At 37.5% G+C, this 19,488-nt stretch overlaps 1 protein-coding gene across 2 annotated transcripts in view; it reads left to right on the forward strand.

The window, feature by feature from the left end:
- Positions 1–15,774, forward strand: part of LOC137273623 (ATP-binding cassette sub-family A member 2-like) — a 90,864-nt gene extending 75,090 nt beyond the window's left edge. Inside the window, exons 43-48 of one of the 2 annotated variants that reach the window (XM_067806381.1) lie at positions 106–209; positions 1,053–1,257; positions 1,828–1,965; positions 2,571–2,774; positions 4,434–4,476; positions 6,570–6,629. In XM_067806381.1, coding sequence (XP_067662482.1) covers positions 106–209; positions 1,053–1,257; positions 1,828–1,965; positions 2,571–2,774; positions 4,434–4,442 — 660 coding nt within the window. In that variant the 3' untranslated portion in view covers positions 4,443–4,476; positions 6,570–6,629. Of the gene's footprint in view, positions 1–105; positions 210–1,052; positions 1,258–1,827; positions 1,966–2,570; positions 2,775–4,433; positions 4,477–6,569 lie in introns of both variants that reach the window. The other variant, XM_067806380.1, reaches the window with a different exon arrangement.
- Positions 15,775–19,488: the final 3,714 nt, after the last annotated feature.

A 19,488-nucleotide genomic window follows, 5' to 3' on the forward strand; every position in this document is an offset into this window, starting at 1 on the left:
ATTATTATCTCTTATTTACAAAATAGCTTATTGTTGTCATGTGAGTTAATGTCTACAGCCTGCACCACCAGTGGCTTTTCTTTCATTTTATTCTGTACATTCCAGGATGAACCAACTACTGGTATGGATCCTCACTCACGTCGCTTCTTGTGGGACCTCATATTGAGCCTCATCCAAGATGGCCGCTCAGTCATCTTAACCTCGCACAGGTTGGTTCCACTTGTTTGTTTGTTGTTTGCATCTATGTTAAGTAGATCAGTAAATTAGTAGTTTAATAGTTACAAGTCTGGACCAGACAATCCATTGGTCAACGTCATAAGCATTACTCTTCGCAAAGACATGCATTAATCAAATCAAAAAGCCTTACAACACAATGATGTTAGTCACCTCTTACAACAAGCATGGGTTGCTGAAGATCATTTCTAACCCAAATCTTCATGCATGGAATGGCTAAAAGCTGTGTCAAACCATACCCACTCGCTTATGAACAACATCTGTGGTTGAGTGGATAGAAGGTCTACCTGCCCAGAATATGGAAGGTCATTAGTTCGATCTCCAAGTACCATATGTTACATGTTACTTGTTGTTGCCCTGTTTGTTTCCTGAAGTTACTTTAGTGAATAAAATTGCATCTTAAATGAATATTAATTGCATCTTACTTTGAATATTTTAAAAATTATAATGAAATAATTACTTGAGAATATTTAAATCAGACACCATTCATTAATTAAAGGGTTAATTAAAGGTTTAATGCACGTTCGTAAAATAATTACTTGGTATGGTTTTATGCAGCTTTTAGCAATATTTCCGGTTATTTGGGGCTTCACACATTGTACCCATGCGGAGAATCGTACCCAGGTCTTCAGCGTGACGAGGGAATGCTTTAAACACTAGGCCACCGCACAGCCCCTGAAAATAATTACCCAGCCTATTTTTAGTTGACCCTTCATGTAATGTTTAGTGGGACCAGTCCCAAGATATATATCTAGATATTTTTATGATGTACCAACAGCCTTGACTCATGTCTGTAACTGTCTATACCTATACTGCAGCATGGAGGAGTGTGAGGTTCTCTGTACACGTCTTGCCATCATGGTCAACGGTCACTTCAAGTGTCTTGGCAGCATCCAGCATCTCAAAAATAAATATGGGGATGGATATACCTTCAGTTTCCGTTTGAAAGGGCCAAATTATGAACAGGCCAGTCGAGGGGTTGTACGATTTGTAGAGAGAAATATACCAGCTGCAACGCTGAAGGTAAGATAATATGGCATTACATTCTTCCTAGACAGAAAGTTGTAATTATATTGTATTAAAACAAGGACTTTGGTTTGAAACGTCCTTTATTCAGTTACCTGGCATAGTCAGCATGGTAGCCATTAGACAGCAGAGAGGGGAGGTCACTCTACTGGCATGTTTTACAGTGAGTGAGTGAGTTAGTTAAAATTTATCGTCACATCAGCAATATGTTTTACAGTGGTGTATAAGGTTACAACTATTTATGATTATGGCAAACCTTTGTTATCTGAAGTACATATCATCCACAAATGGTACATTTTTTTTAAGTTATGGATCCCGATATTTATAGTAAAAATATCTTGAAAGTGTCAGTAAATATGGACCTGAATTTAACTGTTGTGAATCAGGTATGATGTTAATGTATATCAAAATCATTATTTAGCATTAAAAATATTTTGTTGCTCTTTCGTTTTCAAGGTTTCAGTGTGCAGTTGATTGTATACTGATAATAGTGAAAGATTTTTGAGAAAGAGGAAAGGAAAATATACAGTGGATCTATAGTATAAATGGTGTGATATTCTGTTTCAGGAGCAGCACTTTAACCTGCTTCAGTATGAGCTGCAATCAGAAAGCGTGTCCTTGGCTCACCTCTTTTCCACCCTGGAGCTGGCCCAGCAAGACCTACATATAGAGGACTACTCCGTCAGCCAGAACACCCTGGATAATGTAAGTCAACTGGAGATAGAGTAAGTCAGTTGGAGTAAGTGTTAGTCAGCTTGAGTAAGTGTTAGACATTTTGAACATTGTGGGTAGTGTGAATCAGTTGGAACACCCTGGATAGTATGAGTCATTTGGAACACCCTGGATAGTATGGGTTAGTTGGAACACCCTTGATAGTGTGAGTCAGCTGGAACACCCTGGATAGTATGAGTCAGTTGGAACACCCTGGATAGTGTGAGTCAGTTGGAACACCCTTGATAGTGTGAGTCAGCTGGAACACCCTGGATAGTATGAGTCATTTGGAATGGCAAGAGATAGTGTGAGTCAGTTGGAATGGTAAGAGATAGTGTGACTCATTTGGAACACCCTTGATAGTGTGAGTCATTTGGAATGGCAAGAGATAGTGTGAGTCAGCTGCAACACCTTGGATAGTGTGAGTCATGTGCTGCAGGAGTGGAGGCAAAGATCAGGGTCCTGATCCACAAAGGATTCATAATGTTACACCCTACCACAAGTACTTTATTGTTGGCATACATTTAGAGCAATGAACATTTTGTGGATAGGGTCACAGCACAGCAATTTTTATACATGTTTACAAACCATTCTTTCAGGTGTTCATCAACTTTGTGAAACAGCAGATGGAGATTGTCCAGGAAGACGACACAACAACCCGCCAGAGGTCACGGACAAGAGCAAGGTCACGAGCTGCAGCAGAGGAAGATGTCGAGCCTCTCCTGTTGTCTGAAGATGATGGCGGACTCCTGCATGATGATGATGATGATGATCTCATTTTACGTCTGGATCAGTCCAATGGGGTGAGTTCCCAGCATTCCTTGTGCATGGCTCTTGCTGTTTTTGACTTGCTTTATGGGTGATGCTCAGCTTTTATTTATTTTGGAACACCATTGCCTTGCTGCTCAGCAATATTACAGCTATATGACAGCAGTCTTTAAATGATCAAATCTGATCCAGACAGTCCTGTGATTGACATCATACGCATCAATCTACCCAATTGGGAAATAGTAACATGTGTCAAGTAAAGGTCAGCAATCCTGACCAGTCAATCCTTTTAGTTGCGATGTAAGACAAGCATGGGTTGCTGAAGACGAATTCTAACCCAGATCTTCATGGGTAGCCAGCCATTGCCTTGCTACTTCAGCTAAGGCCTGAAATTAATTAACTTGTTTTAAAGATTTTTACCAAAAATACCAGGAAAAAGTTAGTAAAACCACCTTTGAATTTTGCTAATCAGTGATTAAATTAATTTTGACATGGATACTGTATTTTTTAATTATTTTAATAGATTGTAATCCATCGCCTGCTCTTCTCAACTTTAGTTGAAGTCTTTGCAGGAGCAAGGCAGAGAGACCTAAAATTGTCAATGTAGCTGCAGTGTTTGAGATAACTGGTTCCCAGAGGCAGATGTTTGCTGTTACTGACAAAAGCATGTGTAAAACAGCTTATGATATTTATTGTAAACTTCAGTGGTTGACTATTTGTTTTATTGTCTTTACTTTCACATAATAGCAGCATTTTGTTTACTGAGATTCTTGACACGGATAGTCAGATGCACTTACTTTGTTGACATGTCATATCCTAATTGTGTAGATTGATGCTCATGCTGTTGATCAGTGGATTGCCTGGTCCATACTTGTTTATTTAAAGGCTGCTGTCATATAGCTGGAGTATTGCTATGTTAAACAACAAACATTTACTGAAATTCTGAATTTTTATTACACAAACAATTGGATGTGTAATGATTAAAAACAAATACATTCTATGAATACTTTCTGAAGACTTTGTTATTGTTATTTAAACCCCAGAATCTGATTGACTCCAAAATTGATACTTGAACAACATAAAATGTTAGTCAAGAATTTGTGAGTTTAAGTTTATAAATTATACACATATTTATGTTCAAACGAGATTTGATGTTATTGTAAAACGATGATGTTTCATAGTAATTGAAGTTCAATATATTCTACTGGGTTCACATATTCCTATGTTCACCACTACAGCCTTACCTCACAGCTTGCTTATTCACTCCTGAAGCATTTGCATAATGCCCTTTTATAAGATATGTTTAAGAGCATAAATGTAAAACAATTTTTGTGCATGGTAGAAAAACATCATGCTCGTCAATGAGTTGATGTCCATGTGGATTTGGTGATCACAGCTGATTGGAAAAGTAATTGATGTTTAGGATCATTTTTCATATGGTCAGTGTCTAATCTGTCTTGTCTGGACACTTCTTGACAAGTAACCATTATGGCTGGACTGTTCAAGAAAGCATTAAAAAGCACTGAACACCTGTCTGTGATTTAAGCTTTATGAAGTTTGCTTATGTTTTCAATTTGAGATGTTCTGTAACATTTATTCCGTTATTTTTGCTTTGCTTGCTTTTTTGTTTTGTTCATGTTGATCCATTTCACCAGCATTTTTGCCTAACCCCCACTCCCTACCCTTTGTTTCAGATGGTGTAGTTCTTGCTTTCTGGCTTACTGAACATATTTATTTGTAAGTTTGCAGCTTGTGAATCTTTCAGTCATTAGAATGTCACAACTTTGTGTAACACCTGGTTGATTAATACATTGTGCAGTTGTGTTTTATTTGCACCAGTGAATATTGGTTGTTTAGTGTTTCTCAGGATCAGATGCTTCTAGTTTATGTAGAAGATAATTTTCCTTCCAAATATTCCCTTATCATTTCAAGGATCATGTTCCCATTTGTTTTTGAAGGCCATATTCACATTTCCTTTCAAAGGTCTTATTCTCATGTCAGTTCAATGATCAGTTTTCAGTTTTTCTGTCAGTCAACATTTCATGTCTAGCATCATTTCAGGATTGACTTTGCTTGTAATTTTGAAGTTCATTCCAAATTTCATTTCTAGAGTTCAGGGTACATTCATGTAAAAGGTTATATCCACATCATAATAAAGTTTAAATTCCCCTTTCAAATTTGTATCCCAATTTTTTAGTTTATTCTGATCATTTTGAAGTTAAATTTCCTATTATTCTGATGCCCAATTCCAAAGTCATTTCAGTGTTATAATCTAATATCAATTCCAGGAGTAAAGGTATCCATTTCAATTTTGATTCCCATGCCATTTTGAAGTTTACTGTCTATTTTTTTCGGTCACGTGGACTATGTTCACTACAAAAATCCATACTACCCTCGTACAGTCAGAGCCAAATGGGGATTAGATGATCACAGTGACATGTGCCATTGCTCATACTGTCAGTCACTGGTTTGCTTGGTGTGGACTCTGGTACAGATCACCCTGATGTGTTGTAGTTTGCTAACCACCACCGCTGAACATTTTCACACGCAGTTATTTATTCCAACATGATTCTGAGAGTGGCAACAGCAGCTTTGATTCTGACTCACTTACTCACTCACTCACTCACTCACTCACTCACTCACTCACTCACTCACTCACTCACTCACTCCGCCATGCAGAACCTGTTCTGACTTCATTTTGGTCACAGTGCATTTATAGACTGATTGTTTTCTATCAACCAGTTTGCACAATGTGCATAAGACATAAGTCCTAAAAAATGTTATTGATATGATATGTATTCATGATAGCCTGTTTTCAATACAACATGCATTGTTTTATTCAGTGTCATGTGTAAGTAAACCAGTGCATATGAAGGAAATGCCTATAATCAGCATTTTTCACACAGGCCATCTTGTAACATGAGATCATGATTACGGTTCTGAACTATTGCTGACTGGTGTAAATGAATACCAGTGGTTGATTACAGGTTGCCACAATGAAGCTGGAACATAGCTGACTGGCATGGAAAAATCCAGGTGTTAAGTACAGGTTGCTATGATATGTATGGGATATTGCTGACTTGCAAAACGCAATCCAGGTGTTAATTACAGGTTGCAATGATATGACTGGAACATTGTTTACTGGCATTAAAAAATCCAGGTGTTAATTACAGGTTGCAATGATATGACTGGAACATTGCTTACTGGCATTAAAAAATCCAGGTGTTAATTACAGGTTGCAATGATACAACTGGAACATTGCTTACTGGCATTAAAAAATCCAGGTGTTAATTACAGGTTGCAATGATACAACTGGAACATTGCTTACTGGCATTAAAAAATCCAGGTGTTAATCACTGGTTGCTGTGATATGGCTGCAATATTACCATAAATAATGACAATAAAACAGCCATGACTGTCAATAACCTGTCAAGATCCTCAACAGTAATTCATTGGTTATAATTTCCATTCCATGTATATGTGAGTGTGAGAGCTTTACAACTTAATAACTCTTGTCAGTTGTTTTATATGTGTGGTCATTGCTTCCCAGGCCACCACCAGGGTTTCTGATGGTCCTTTTGGTTGGATGGTCTGAATAAACAATAAAAGCATGGTTTAACACTCAGACCTTTATAGTTGAACAAAGGTTGCATGGAACAAACCCAAATGCAGATGAGTACCTATTAACACATGCTGCATAGTTAAAGGGACATAATTGCTGACAAGTAGTTACCACTAAAAGAAATACATTTTTGATAAAATATGTAGCTTTTAAAGCACATTTTACATTAGTTATACTGCTTAACACATTTTGGTTCTTCTCATTCCAGACTCGTCTGACTATACTTACTCTCTGATCTTCTGCAACTGCTGATCTCAAACATAAGCATTTTGTGATTTCATCTCTTGTGAAACTCTTCCTGATGAAGACTCTAATATAAATTGTCATGACTGAGTGTATCAACTGAAGGTTCTACTGATGGAGGTCATGAAGAAAAGCTCAGTGTGTCAGCTAACAGTTGTACGACAAGGCGTCATGATGGACTCAATGATTTAGCTGAAGGTTCTACAATAAGAGACCATGACGATTTCAGTTTTTCAGCTGAAAGTTCTGCTATAAGAGGTTATGAAGAGCTCAATGTTTCAGCTGAAGGTTCTTCTGACAGAGGTCATGACTGATGCAATATTTCAGCTGAAGCTTCTACTGACAGAGGTCATGACTGATGCAATATTTCAGGTGACGGTTGTACTATAAGACATCATGACAGAGGAACAGGATCAGTAGGAATCCCAGTGCAAAACAAAAAAATATTCACACATTATTTGAAGACATTGACCAAGCTGTTTTCTATTTGTGCCAGAAGATTTCACTGCAAAAGTATATATATTTTCTTGCAATAACAAAGAATTAGAAATGAGAACCTGTCATTACCTTAAGACATGTATAGTTTAAAGCTGAAAATTGTGTCTTCCCCTTTAAGCAGTGTCATATCAGTAAATGAAAGACATGTGCTTGATGGTCCATGGGAAATATCCTTCATTTAGGGTGCAATACGAGAAATTGAATTGCTTAGAATTAATCATTTATCCAAGGCTTTCAACTGCCCCAAGTGTGTACGCTTTCTTCCAAAATGGCTGTGCATTTAGCACTTACATGCCTTGCCCTAATGAATGTCATAACAGAAGAGTCTTGATCATCATCTGATAGATCTATTTTGTAGATGACTATGTTGACAATGTGAAACAAGCTGAGGATGATGGGATGTTACTGCTTTTGATCATTTTCCATCTGATCCAGTTCAAAAGTTCTTGTTCATCTGTCAGACCCAGTTTTTTATCAACTGCCATATTGGTTTGAGAATGAAGTGAACTCAACCAGCGAATTATGCAGCTGCAAATAGATAAAGCTAGCATTCCCTTGGAAGGTGAATCAGTGTAATTACTTGCAATCAGTCGCCGAGTTACTGCAGCAATATAACTGCATCACAATGCTTTGAACAGTGTGGGGTCATCAAGTCAGCATGACATCATAATTGAATGACATCATCATAATTGAATGACATCAGCAATTTCTCTGCAACTGAAGCTGGTTAGCAGTATTTTCATACTTTCAAGCCAATACTTATTACTGTTTCAAAACAGAATGATGTCAGATGATAAATGGGACCTCTCAGTGGTGTATTTTGAGTTGAAAGTTAATAGCACTTGTCAAGAAAGTTCAACCTTGACTTGTGCAAATGTGTGATATCAAAAGTTGCTCGAGAGAGAGTTTTTGTGTCTTACTTGAACTGTGTATCCTGTACAAGAGACACAACACAGCTAATAATGAATTTCTCTTTCGAGTATGTCTCGTATATCTCATATACAAGTGACCAGTTATCTCATTAGGTAATGTGAGAATCTATTACAGTTGAGCACATGAGTATATCTCGTATAGAAGTGACCAATTATCTCATTGGGTAATGTGAGAATATATTACATCTTGGAACATGAGTTTGTCTACAAGGACAATAAAATATGGGACTATTCTTCCTGTGGCTATACTATTGACATACTATTGCTGATCCAATGAGGAAAATATTCTAGAAATGTGGTGTGCTACAAGGAATGTGAGAATGTTTATCTTTGCAAATGGAAAGAAGCATAACTTATGAGAGAACAAAACAAGGAATGTGGCAAGGTTGCCAAAGGAATCAGATGAAAAGAAAGTTCAAGATTCAATATGGAAGACGTGTCAGAAAATTTTGTTTAGAATTTAGATATATTTCATCATATGGAAGTAAAAGACTTCCGATTCACTAGCAAGTGTGGAATAACAATCCCTTACAGAAGAAGAAACAGGAAAACAAGGAATATGAAAATGTTTCTCAGTGAGAAATATGTGAATGTCTCATTATGACAGCGGAAAGCACTGTAGGTGATAATATGCAATTTCAGTTTCCATAATAGATGAAATGTTGTATTACTATGCCAGATTTTATTGTAAGTGTCCACTAAAGCAAGAATTGTTATGAAATCTGGTTACCAGTGCTACCAGTGTTTCCAAGGTTACCAGTGACCCAATATTTTCCCAGTGCCAACTGGAGATCTATTTTTTTTTTTATTGAGCATTTAAATTGTGCTACCAAGGAGTCAGGTCTTGGTACTTATCAATTGAGGGAGTAGTGAAGTTTTAATATATCCTATTGTTCACCTTTGGGTCTTAATACCGAATGTTATTTGAGTTAAGCAACTGGAGAGAATGTGGAGGATTTTTTATGCATTTGCCAACTTATTAATATGGCAACTGGTTGCCCAGACAGGATCTAGATTAGAGATTTACAAGTACTGGCAGACAAGGATAAGTTGGCAGTGAACAGCAATGAGCAAACTCATTTGATTTGTTAAAAGGAAGAGCTGATGTAAGCTTGTGCATGTGCAGTGCAGTGCACGATGATGTAATTGATTCCCCATGTAGCTGCACACACCTTTGCGTAAGACTCTCGCATCACAGGCCATGCGCTTTACCCATTCAACTAAACTTGATCGCGGACAACCATCGGCCCCTTTGCTCACCATTGCAAGCACCAGTGGGCAGCACTCATGCATGCTAATATGGGTCAGTTGTCAGGTTGGTGCTCAACTTATCCTTGTTTGCCAATACATGTCTGTAAAATTTGAGTCCGTTAATCAGGACCCGTTACATTTTGGACTGTCAGTAACAAAAACACTGATGTCAAAGAAGCAAATCATCTCCTACCAAACACATGTTGTAAGTCTGTTTTAGGGGAACAGCAATGGCTGGTTTTCCTCTTGTTTCACTACTGCAATTTATATTTATATAATACCAACAACCGATTGGTTTTATCACATCGATGAATCGAGTTAAGTGCGACTTATGAAGGTGCTAGTATGATTACTATCATCAACAAAATCTTACTTTACAGTTTTTCATGGACATTTTAAATTCATCTTTAGTGATGATAAATGACTCATCAAATCTTTGACAAATGTTTTCATTTTTTTTTTAAACAAAACAGGATAATCCATCAGAACCTTAATGTCATTCAACACAAACGTGTCAGTGTTTCATCTTCGAACATTTTGATATCGATTAGGTCTGCAACAGTTCAACCAGACTTTCATTTGATTCAGTTTTTGTTATTGGACACTCAGTTCGATATTTGTTTATTTGATTGTTCATACAAGTGAAAACATCAGCTCTCAGCTTCTTTATCATGCCATCCATGTCAGCTAACAACAATTCTCATTGGATAATTAGTCTGGCGTCAACCAATCAGGTCTCACTTATTTCAGCACTCGAAACTGCTCAAGTTTACTATTTGGCTTTGTGGAAAAAATTTAAAATGGTATTAATATATCAAATCGAAACAGTGATAATGATTATAAAAAAATCGAAACTAAGGTGTCAGGTTTCATTTTTGTGATGTTTTTTTCTTTTTAACTTTGGATGACTAATGTCATGTTTTGTTAAGACGTATGTAGTATAATGAAAGACAAAGGTCATGTGAGATGACTCTGATGAAGGTGGAGACAACTTCATAATACCACTGTCAGCTTTCATCCTTTCATGACAAATATCAATGCAAGGTGTTGGAAATTTGATGTATATATCTCAGTCATTCTTTGAATTGTAATTACAATTTAATCATAAAATGCTCAAATTGTTGTGTGTGATTATTCTTAACTTGGGAGTTATTCGTTCATTACAATACTTGAATTGCCTTGTGTGTGTGTGTCCAACATGTCATTGTTTTTATGTAAAACTGATCTCTTGTGTTTCCATGAGTGGGTTCACCATCTTTTGTGAAAGACGAAAATGCTGGAAACCCTTGTTTAAATTTTTTAGACATCCTTTATTTCAACATTGACAGAAATGTGTCATGCGGGTTGTCTGATTGATTTTATATTGAAAACATGGGGTCAGTGTGTAGCAACAGAACTGATAAAAGCTTAGATTTCTGAGATTTATTTCATAGTTTTGATCAAGTTTGGGACATTATGTTTTGTTTGTTGAATCACAGGCTATTGTCAGAATGTGAGAAGTATGAGCAGGGAATATTTTTGGGGGAAACACTTCTTTTTTTGTTCAATTGTATTATGGAATGTCTTGAAGGAGAAGGGGAAAGTAGACACAAGAGTTCAAGAGCTTCACTTTTGGAAAGTGTGTCTGTCAACAAAATAGGAGAAAAATCTATCAATATATTATTAGAGGAAATTTGCTACAGCTTGTTAACTATTTGGTGTGATATTTATGGCAAAGTCATTTTTCTTCTTGTAAAATTATGGTTTTATAGTGAAAAGGTGATATGGTTCTTCTGAAAGCTGTGTTACCTCAAGTTCAATCTGAAGGTTAGAAGAAGTAAAGTCTTTTTTCATATAACTTGATAATGAAGAGAGTATGGTAGGGTAGCCTGGTGTTTAAAGAGTCTGCTTGTCATGCCAAACGTCTGGTTAGCTATTCCCAATGTGGGTACAATGTGTGAAGCCAATTCTTGGTGGAGTGTTGCTAAAACTGGCTTAAGGCCCATCTTACTCCCTTGCTAAGGTGATACCGGAGTTTCATAGGCTGTATTTTGTTAATGTGAAGTGTTACCCCAACTCTATCACAAAATTGGAAGGGGATAATGTTTTTATTCAGCATTTATAATGGACAGGTAGAGTGAAAAGGTGACACAATATTTCTCCTGTATTTTACTTCAGTGACTATTAAACTAACTCTTGAATCTTAACAATAGTGAATGGGTTAATATTTAGAAATTATTCAGCAATATGTCTGCCATAATTTGTATAAATATCAAAATCAATAAATTTAGAGTGTAAAAACTTCTCATCAAAGGACAGGAAAAATAATTGAGTATCACAGCTCTTAATTTAAAACTAGCATGCAATCATAAAAATAAATCACCACAGACAACGAAACAGAAACAACTGTAAATAACCAGCAACTAAAGGCTTGATCACCATACTATATAGCTAGGGACCATGGGGACTTACAGTACTGTTACTACCCTTATGGACCCTAGGTGGATTTGTATCAGCTCTTCAGCAGCTGGCAAATAGAGTCAAATTTAGCCAAAATTAAGAATATTAATAAGAAGGGAATGGACGAGACTGCCATCATTGATATGGATTAGATAGACCTTGGCATTTTAGTGATTATGGCCGAAACCTTATTTCAGTGTAGTTATGTACAGTGTAACTAGAGTTTGTAGACACCTTGTCCTACATAGGAGTGAGTGAGTTGTTTTACATGACTTATGCAATATTCCATCAATATCACGGTAGTGGGCACAAGAAATCTGCTTCACACATTGTACGCATGTGGAGAATCAAACCCAGGTTTTCATCATGTTGAGCAAACACTTAACCCATCCGACATAGGAACAGGGATACTCTACAACCTCTATATAGGCTCCCTGATAGGAACTAGGGCCATGACTACCATATGTTACCATGGAGAAGCCAACCCACAAACTCGACTCATGTAATCAGTATCGTATGCTCCGTTGATAAGCCAACTGCCCAACCTTCGCTCACTGTGATCAGTTATTGGAATTGAATTGCGTTTGTGACATCATTCCATTGTCTGCTCGCTCCATTACTTTTCAGGAATGGATCAGTGTGTACCAGTTTTAAATTAAAGACTTTATTTTGACATGTAATTTGGATATAATGTTCCCAATACTTTGAATGGAATTTAAGTAGGGTAATATCCTTGTAACTCTCCATTCTTTACAAATAATGTGCCTCCGGAGCCTTAGCCCCATGGTTTGTAAGGAATGGAGAGTTGCCTGGGCATTACCTCTACATCGTGTTGACAAATCCATGTTTACTTACACAAGTTCATCCTCCGATACACGAAACTTTGGTCCTTATCATTATTCACAAGAATCAGCTTTGTGGTAGGATTATATAACTCTCCACATGTATCTCGGGAATAGTGGAATGTATGAGGAGTTCCATATCTCCTTTTGAAGCCAAGGGAAGATGACTGGGGAATGGCATAGCTCTTCATCTGATAGGTCAATCATTATGGGACAGTCTACTTGGTCAATCATTATGGGACAGTCTACCTGGTCAATCATTATGGGACAGTCTACCTGGTCAATCATTATGGGACAGTCTACCTGGTCAATCATTATGGGACAGTCTCCCTGGTAAATCATTATGGATCAGTCTACCTGGTCAATCATTATGGGACAGTCTACCTGGTCAATCATTATGGGACAGTCTACCTGGTCAATCATTATGGGACAGTCTCCCTGGTCAATCATTATGGGACAGTCTACCTGGTCAATCATTATGGGACAGTCTACCTGGTAAATCATTATGGGACAGTCTACTTGGTCAATCATGGGACAGTCTACCTGGTCAATCATTATGGGACAGTCTACCTGGTCAATCATTATGGGACAGTCTCCCTGGTAAATCATTATGGGACAGTCTACCTGGTAAATCATTATGGGACAGTCTACCTGGTCAATCATTATGGGACAGTCTACCTTTGTAGATTGGGGTATGAGGGGTATGTATGATTATTATCATTATTATTAGGAGTGTTGTGTGAACTCTGTGAATTAGGAATATATTTTATTGTCACATATCAGCAAAGTGAGACTTCCTATGACATATCGGCTGAATTCCACAGATCCATCATGATCCTATCACCATACCTACCTATCAGTGTATGTACCTTGATACTGCAGCACAATATTCTTGGGTAGCCTGGTGGTTAAACAGTTTGCTAGTCATATCAAAGGTCTGGGTTCGTTTCCCAACTTAGATATCATGTGTGAAGCCAATTTCTGGTAGAGTGTTACAAAAACTGTCAAAGACTTTCTACATCACTCACTCACTTAGCCTTATCCAAACCCACGATAATCATGACTCTCATATGAATTATGGATTGTATTTTTATCCATGTCTGTGATGTCAAAGGATCATAAAATCCCCTTTAGCGTGCCAATACGACAAAATTATAAAGTGCTATATAATAATTTATTCCTTATTTTTCATATTTAGTTTTCTTTTGTCCAGTTTCCTGAATGTTTTCATTTATGGCAATGCTAGAAAACAATAATATGATCAAATGTATAATGTTTGCTGGTAATTGTGTGCTGATAATTGTGTGCTGGTAATTGTCGTTTTATGTGTTAGAGTAGAAGGGTGGTAGTAGAGGTATATGTGTAGTCCTATTAGGTTAGTGGGTGTTTGTTTTGCTATTATTGCTTTTGTTTCTTGCCATGTGTCTACTGCAGATTTAGAGCCTGCATGTGACTTAGCTGTTATTATAAGGGAAAACATTCACACCCTCTCTAAGTCAGTTCTATCACAGTAGTTTATTTATTTTTTATCACCTACTGAACAGCAAAGTAAACACAAGTTTGTTTTTTTTGTTATCACTTTACCATGAACATTGTTCCATAAACATGAACACTTACTTTTATATGATTTCATTTTTTTTTAAAACTTGCATTTCTTTTGCTGTTCAGTATATTTGGTTCATCACAAATGATTTGTTGTTTGACTTTTTGAGGGGAGGCTAAGTATGCATTGATGCAGGAGTGGTGACTGAACATAATCATTGCACTAAATTATCGTCTAAGTTGACATAAGCTTAGTATTATTCGTTACACTGCTATACTGAGTCAAACAAACCCCAGTAGATGGTCCAGAGAATCAAGTGATCAATAGCATGAGCAGGCTGTAAGGAACATGGAAGTGAACACAATATAATTGTTATCCCACTGTAAGTAATTAGGAGTATTATGGTGTTACTTATGCTTCAGGAGGACAGTCGTTAGGACTGTCAGTGTCAACAGTGTCAATGATTTGTTGAAAGCAATAAGATGCAATATGAATATATATTCTCTGACCATATTAACTACCTGTCAGTGAAAATGTTACGGTTATATTCTGACATAGTTTACTCTTCTTTGAGAGGCATTATAGAAGTTTGCAAGGGCAAAAATAATAGACAAATGTAACAGATAAGAACTGCATACATTTCGCGATGCAATGTTTCAGTCCAGATTCTTGTTCCTTTGTCAAGCCATTTGTGCTGTGAAAAAGATCTGCATTGATGCACTCATGAAATAACAGACGTTCGTTCCTGTTCATGAGGTTTGTCTGTTATTGAGAGTTTAGACTGTGTAGATCAGCTGTGATACAACTGTTCAAATATTATAGGGCCTGTTTCAGATAAATTGAAAACAGCTATGGAGATGTTTTATTGTCTGAGATGATCTTGGGATGTGGAATATATACACTGTGGTTAATATTCAGTGACGTTTTGATTTTTCTGTGACTGATATTCTCCATGTTTTTTTCACTTTCATTTATCATTGAACTCTTTGAACAGTACTTTTTCTAAAGCTAATACCATGTTAGGAACTGACTCTTTGATTATCAGCTGGTAGAGAAGGCAGTCTTTCGTTTCATAAATAAATGTTACTGTACCCTAAATGTTTGAGGAAAAGACATCTGTTTAGATTGTATAGCTGTGGTTGGCAATTTTTTATTCATTCATATATATATGGAAAAATTTAAGTTTTATTGAATTTTTGTTAAATCTCCACACATAATTTGTTGTTTGGAGATTTTTACAAATATCAACTCAATGACAAGCCTTCCTCTCAATGCCTACCCATGAGTCAGTGTCCATTACTTCACCTGTAGTCAGCATTTTTCTGATGAATACCTGTATGTGATTATCTGTGGTTGTGGAATGTTGCTGTGAATTTGTATCTGAACTGAAAGGAGTGACTGCATGCATGCATACACATCTATCATAGAGAAATGCCAGGCAAAATAGGTGTGGCGATTCAAGAATGTTTTGCACAGAGTATGAGAGGTAAGATTTTGTGAATGAAAGTTGTCAATTATGTTACATTGAAATATGTCTTTCTAATAATACAATATACAATATGAGTCTTTCAGATTTGCAGATCTTTTCTTGGTTTGTCATTCAGTTTGTTTATCTTGAAATCTTATGTAAATAAGCTTGTGTGAAATAAACTGCATCACAACAAATACAGGAGTCGTTCTCAGTCAATTATTCAATTTGAATTTGAGGGGGTCTTGTGATTTTCATTTTGAGAACAGTGTTTTCAAATCCTCAAAATGTTACTGTAGAGAGTTGCATCTCATGGCTAAAAATGCTCATTAGAGAGTTGCCTCTCAAGGCTCAAACGGTTACGGTAGAGATTTGCCTTTCAAGGCTCAAAATATTACTGTAGAGAGTTGCCTCACAAGGCTAAAAATGCTCTGTAGAGAGTTGCCTCTCAAGGCTCAAACGGTTACCGTAGAGATTTGCCTCTCAAGGCTCAAAATATTACTGTAGAGAGTTGCCTCTTAAGGCTAAAGAGGTTACTGCAGAGAGTTTCCTCTCAAGGCTAAAGAGGTTACTGCAGAGAGTTTCCTCTCAAGGCTATTATTGCTACTGTGGAGAGGTCATACAACTTTCCTGAGTACGATTTCATGGTCAAATTTGGTTTCATTCTTAATTCAGGTTTCAGAATTAAGAGTCCTTGTGAACTTTATACTGTCAAAATCTTGTTATGAACCTCAGAATCCGGATAGAATTGGTCTTCAGTAATCCATGTTTGTTGTAAGAGGCGACTAATGGGATCGGTTGGTCACACTCGCTGACTTGGTTCACACGTCATCGCATCTCAATTCTCACGATGTTGATCACTAGATGATCTGGTGTGGACACAATTATTTACAGACGACCGCCATATAGCTGGAATAGTTTTGAGTGCTTTCATAACAAGTTGTGTAATGACACGGTTTCTAACTGTTAATTGTAATTTTTGTGTGTCTTATATATACTTTGGGGTTGATTAAGAGCGAATATAAACAGGGTGCAGTGACCTTTTCAAAAATAAATGAGATGACTATTTATAAAACAATTTGAACGTCAGATGCCGTCTACACCAAGCTGTGGTCGTACATGATGGTGATGCGAATGCACACCTGGGAATATTGACACTATATAATTTCATAGACACACCAACCTGATATGGTTGAGTTGTTGACATGACGTCACACGAGGACGACAGTGTCTCCTTGCCGTAGGTAGCATCTGATGCATTCACGGAAGTGTTTTTCACCGTTAAACACACTTGTTTTCTTGAGCGCCTTGTACGTAAACAAATATTGTTTGCCTTTCTCATTGAAGAAACACCCGTGTGCGTCCTGCATCAACACAATGGGACAAGAACCGAATCATGACTCAGTTGTACCCATATGAAGACACAGAAAGTCTTAGACATCGGGATAGGGGGTTACTTAGCGTTCGCTCGTCGGATTCCTCACATGGGTACTATATGTGAAGCCCATTCTGGCGTTCACCGCTGATATTGCTGAAAATGGCACAAACCATGCTCACTCGGTATAAGAGATCGGTGGATATAAAATCACTGACGCAAGTCAGTGACAGTGAGATATATACAAAGGAACCAGTTCCCAGGTATTACAAGATATTGGAGAAAACGTTTCCAGGGTGTATACAAACATGAACTGTCCAGATTTGTTAGTTGTGCCGAGAAACAATACGTTTCGTGAAAATCGAATTATAAGAAAAAGAAGAAAAACAGCGAGGATTCTCCCTGTTTTGCTAGTTTTACAATTACCCCTCCCTCGTCACACCCAAGACACGAGGGTTCGACTCCTGACGTGGGTACAATGAGCGGAGTTCAGTTTTTATGTCCCCCTCCATGATATTGTGGGAATATTGTTAAAAGGGTAAAACTCACTCACTCACTCCAACGAATAAACAAGTAAGCCACATCAAATCGAAATTCGTCAAATTACAATCTTAACTATACAAGTTATCCTGTATATATTCACCATATCCTGTATATAATCGTTTCGATGCTCAACACAAGCTGTTAATGTAAGCGACCCGTGAAGGTCCCGGGGTAGAATAGGCCGTCAGCAACCCATGCTTGCCACAAAAGGCGACTATGCTTGTCGGAAGAGGCGACTAACGGGATCGGGTGGTCAGGCTCGCTGACTTGGTTGACACATGTCATCGGTTCCCAATTGCGCAGATCGATGCTCATGTTGTTGATCACTGGATTGTCTGGTCCAGACTCGATTATTTACAGACCGCCACCATATAGCTGGGATATTGCCGAGTGCGGCGTAAAAAAAACTCACTCACTCACTGTTAATGTAAGCATCCTTAATGTCACAGAATACTAAAGCAAAGTTTGTTTATATCAACAGGCTTGCAACGAACAGACGGGTAATATGAAATGCTGTTTATGCCCATGCCACTTACGTCCTTTATCATATTAATGTAGAAATTTCATTGATTGGTAGATGAGAGATGAGGCGAATATGTTTATTTTGTTTCTACTGGGTTCCAATCTGCCTGTTGTAACAATGCAATGTGAATAACAAATCGCGTGCTTTTGAATTTGGTGCTGACATTTTCTGACATTCAGACATGATCTTGTCACTATTTGGCTGAAACAATGCGATGTGACATAAGCCCAGTTCAACTCCGAGCAACCTATATAATCCTGTGATTATGTACAGATCACAGCCATATAGTTGGAATATTGCTGACCTAAAACCTAACTCACTCACTGGTGTATTGATACATAACAGAAAATTACAACTCATATACCACTCGTTTGAAAACGACATAATCCCCTATACTGATTAAAGAAGCTGTGTGTCCATAAACTATTGTCCTCATTCTTGATAGTAGTATTTCCTATTAATGAACTACGGCTTTAACGAACTAAAAATTAGTGTTCACCTTGAGTTCATAGTATAGATTACTGTATGTGGAAACCGTTTTTCGGGAGGTTGGTCGAGAATGGAAGGAAGTGGGAAATTGGGCTAAAAACCGAGAAATGTGTCATTCGAAAAGGGACCTGGCAATGTTTAGGGATCCGTGAAGGTTCGGGTTAGAATACATCAATGGCACCTAGTTCTAGAACATATACTTATTCCATCACAAGTCCAGTAATAGATATAATGTCATTGTAGTGTTTGTAACATCTCAAGTACTACTTCCTGTTTGTATGCCAGGCGTATGTCGATCTACATGGACGGTTTTTCCTAGGAAATACCAGGTATTTCCAACATTAGCTAAATTTAATCTTTCAGTGCCAATTGATAACACTGACCTTATAAGAAAGCTGAGTGAGTGAGTGAGTGAGTTTAGTTTTACGCCGCACTCGGCAATATTACAGCTATATGGCGGCGGTCTGTAAATAATCGAGTCTGGACCAGACAATCCAGTGATCAACAACATGAGCATCGATCTGCGCAATTGGGAACCGATGACACGCGTCAACCAAGTCAGCGAGCCTGACCACCCGATCCCGTTAGTCGCCTCTTACAGCAGGCTGAGTATGTATGTTCAGAATACTATGCAACTGAGAACAAATCTGTTAATTTAGGCAATAAGTACCATGGCTGCTGTACAACTGATGTGTCATGGGCCGATGACCTTCGTCTCTTGTTGAATAACCACTTGAGAAATCCCTAGCACCTGAAACTTTCACAAAATCTAAAACACCATCACATGTTTTTCCATTTTTAAAAAAATACGCGCATGATTTGAACACACCAATGTGCCTCAATTCAAGAAAAAAACACACGAAGTTGCTTAATGATCTCAATGAATTTAGAACTGGATAGTACTAACTTATATAATGACCGATTGCGTGGGAAATTCAAACTTACTCCAACAATTCAAAGCCAGAAAGAATTAATTAAATT

The sequence above is a fragment of the Haliotis asinina genome, chromosome 2 (genome assembly GCF_037392515.1).
Source record: "Haliotis asinina isolate JCU_RB_2024 chromosome 2, JCU_Hal_asi_v2, whole genome shotgun sequence".
Classification (NCBI taxonomy): Eukaryota; Metazoa; Mollusca; class Gastropoda; order Lepetellida; family Haliotidae; genus Haliotis; species Haliotis asinina.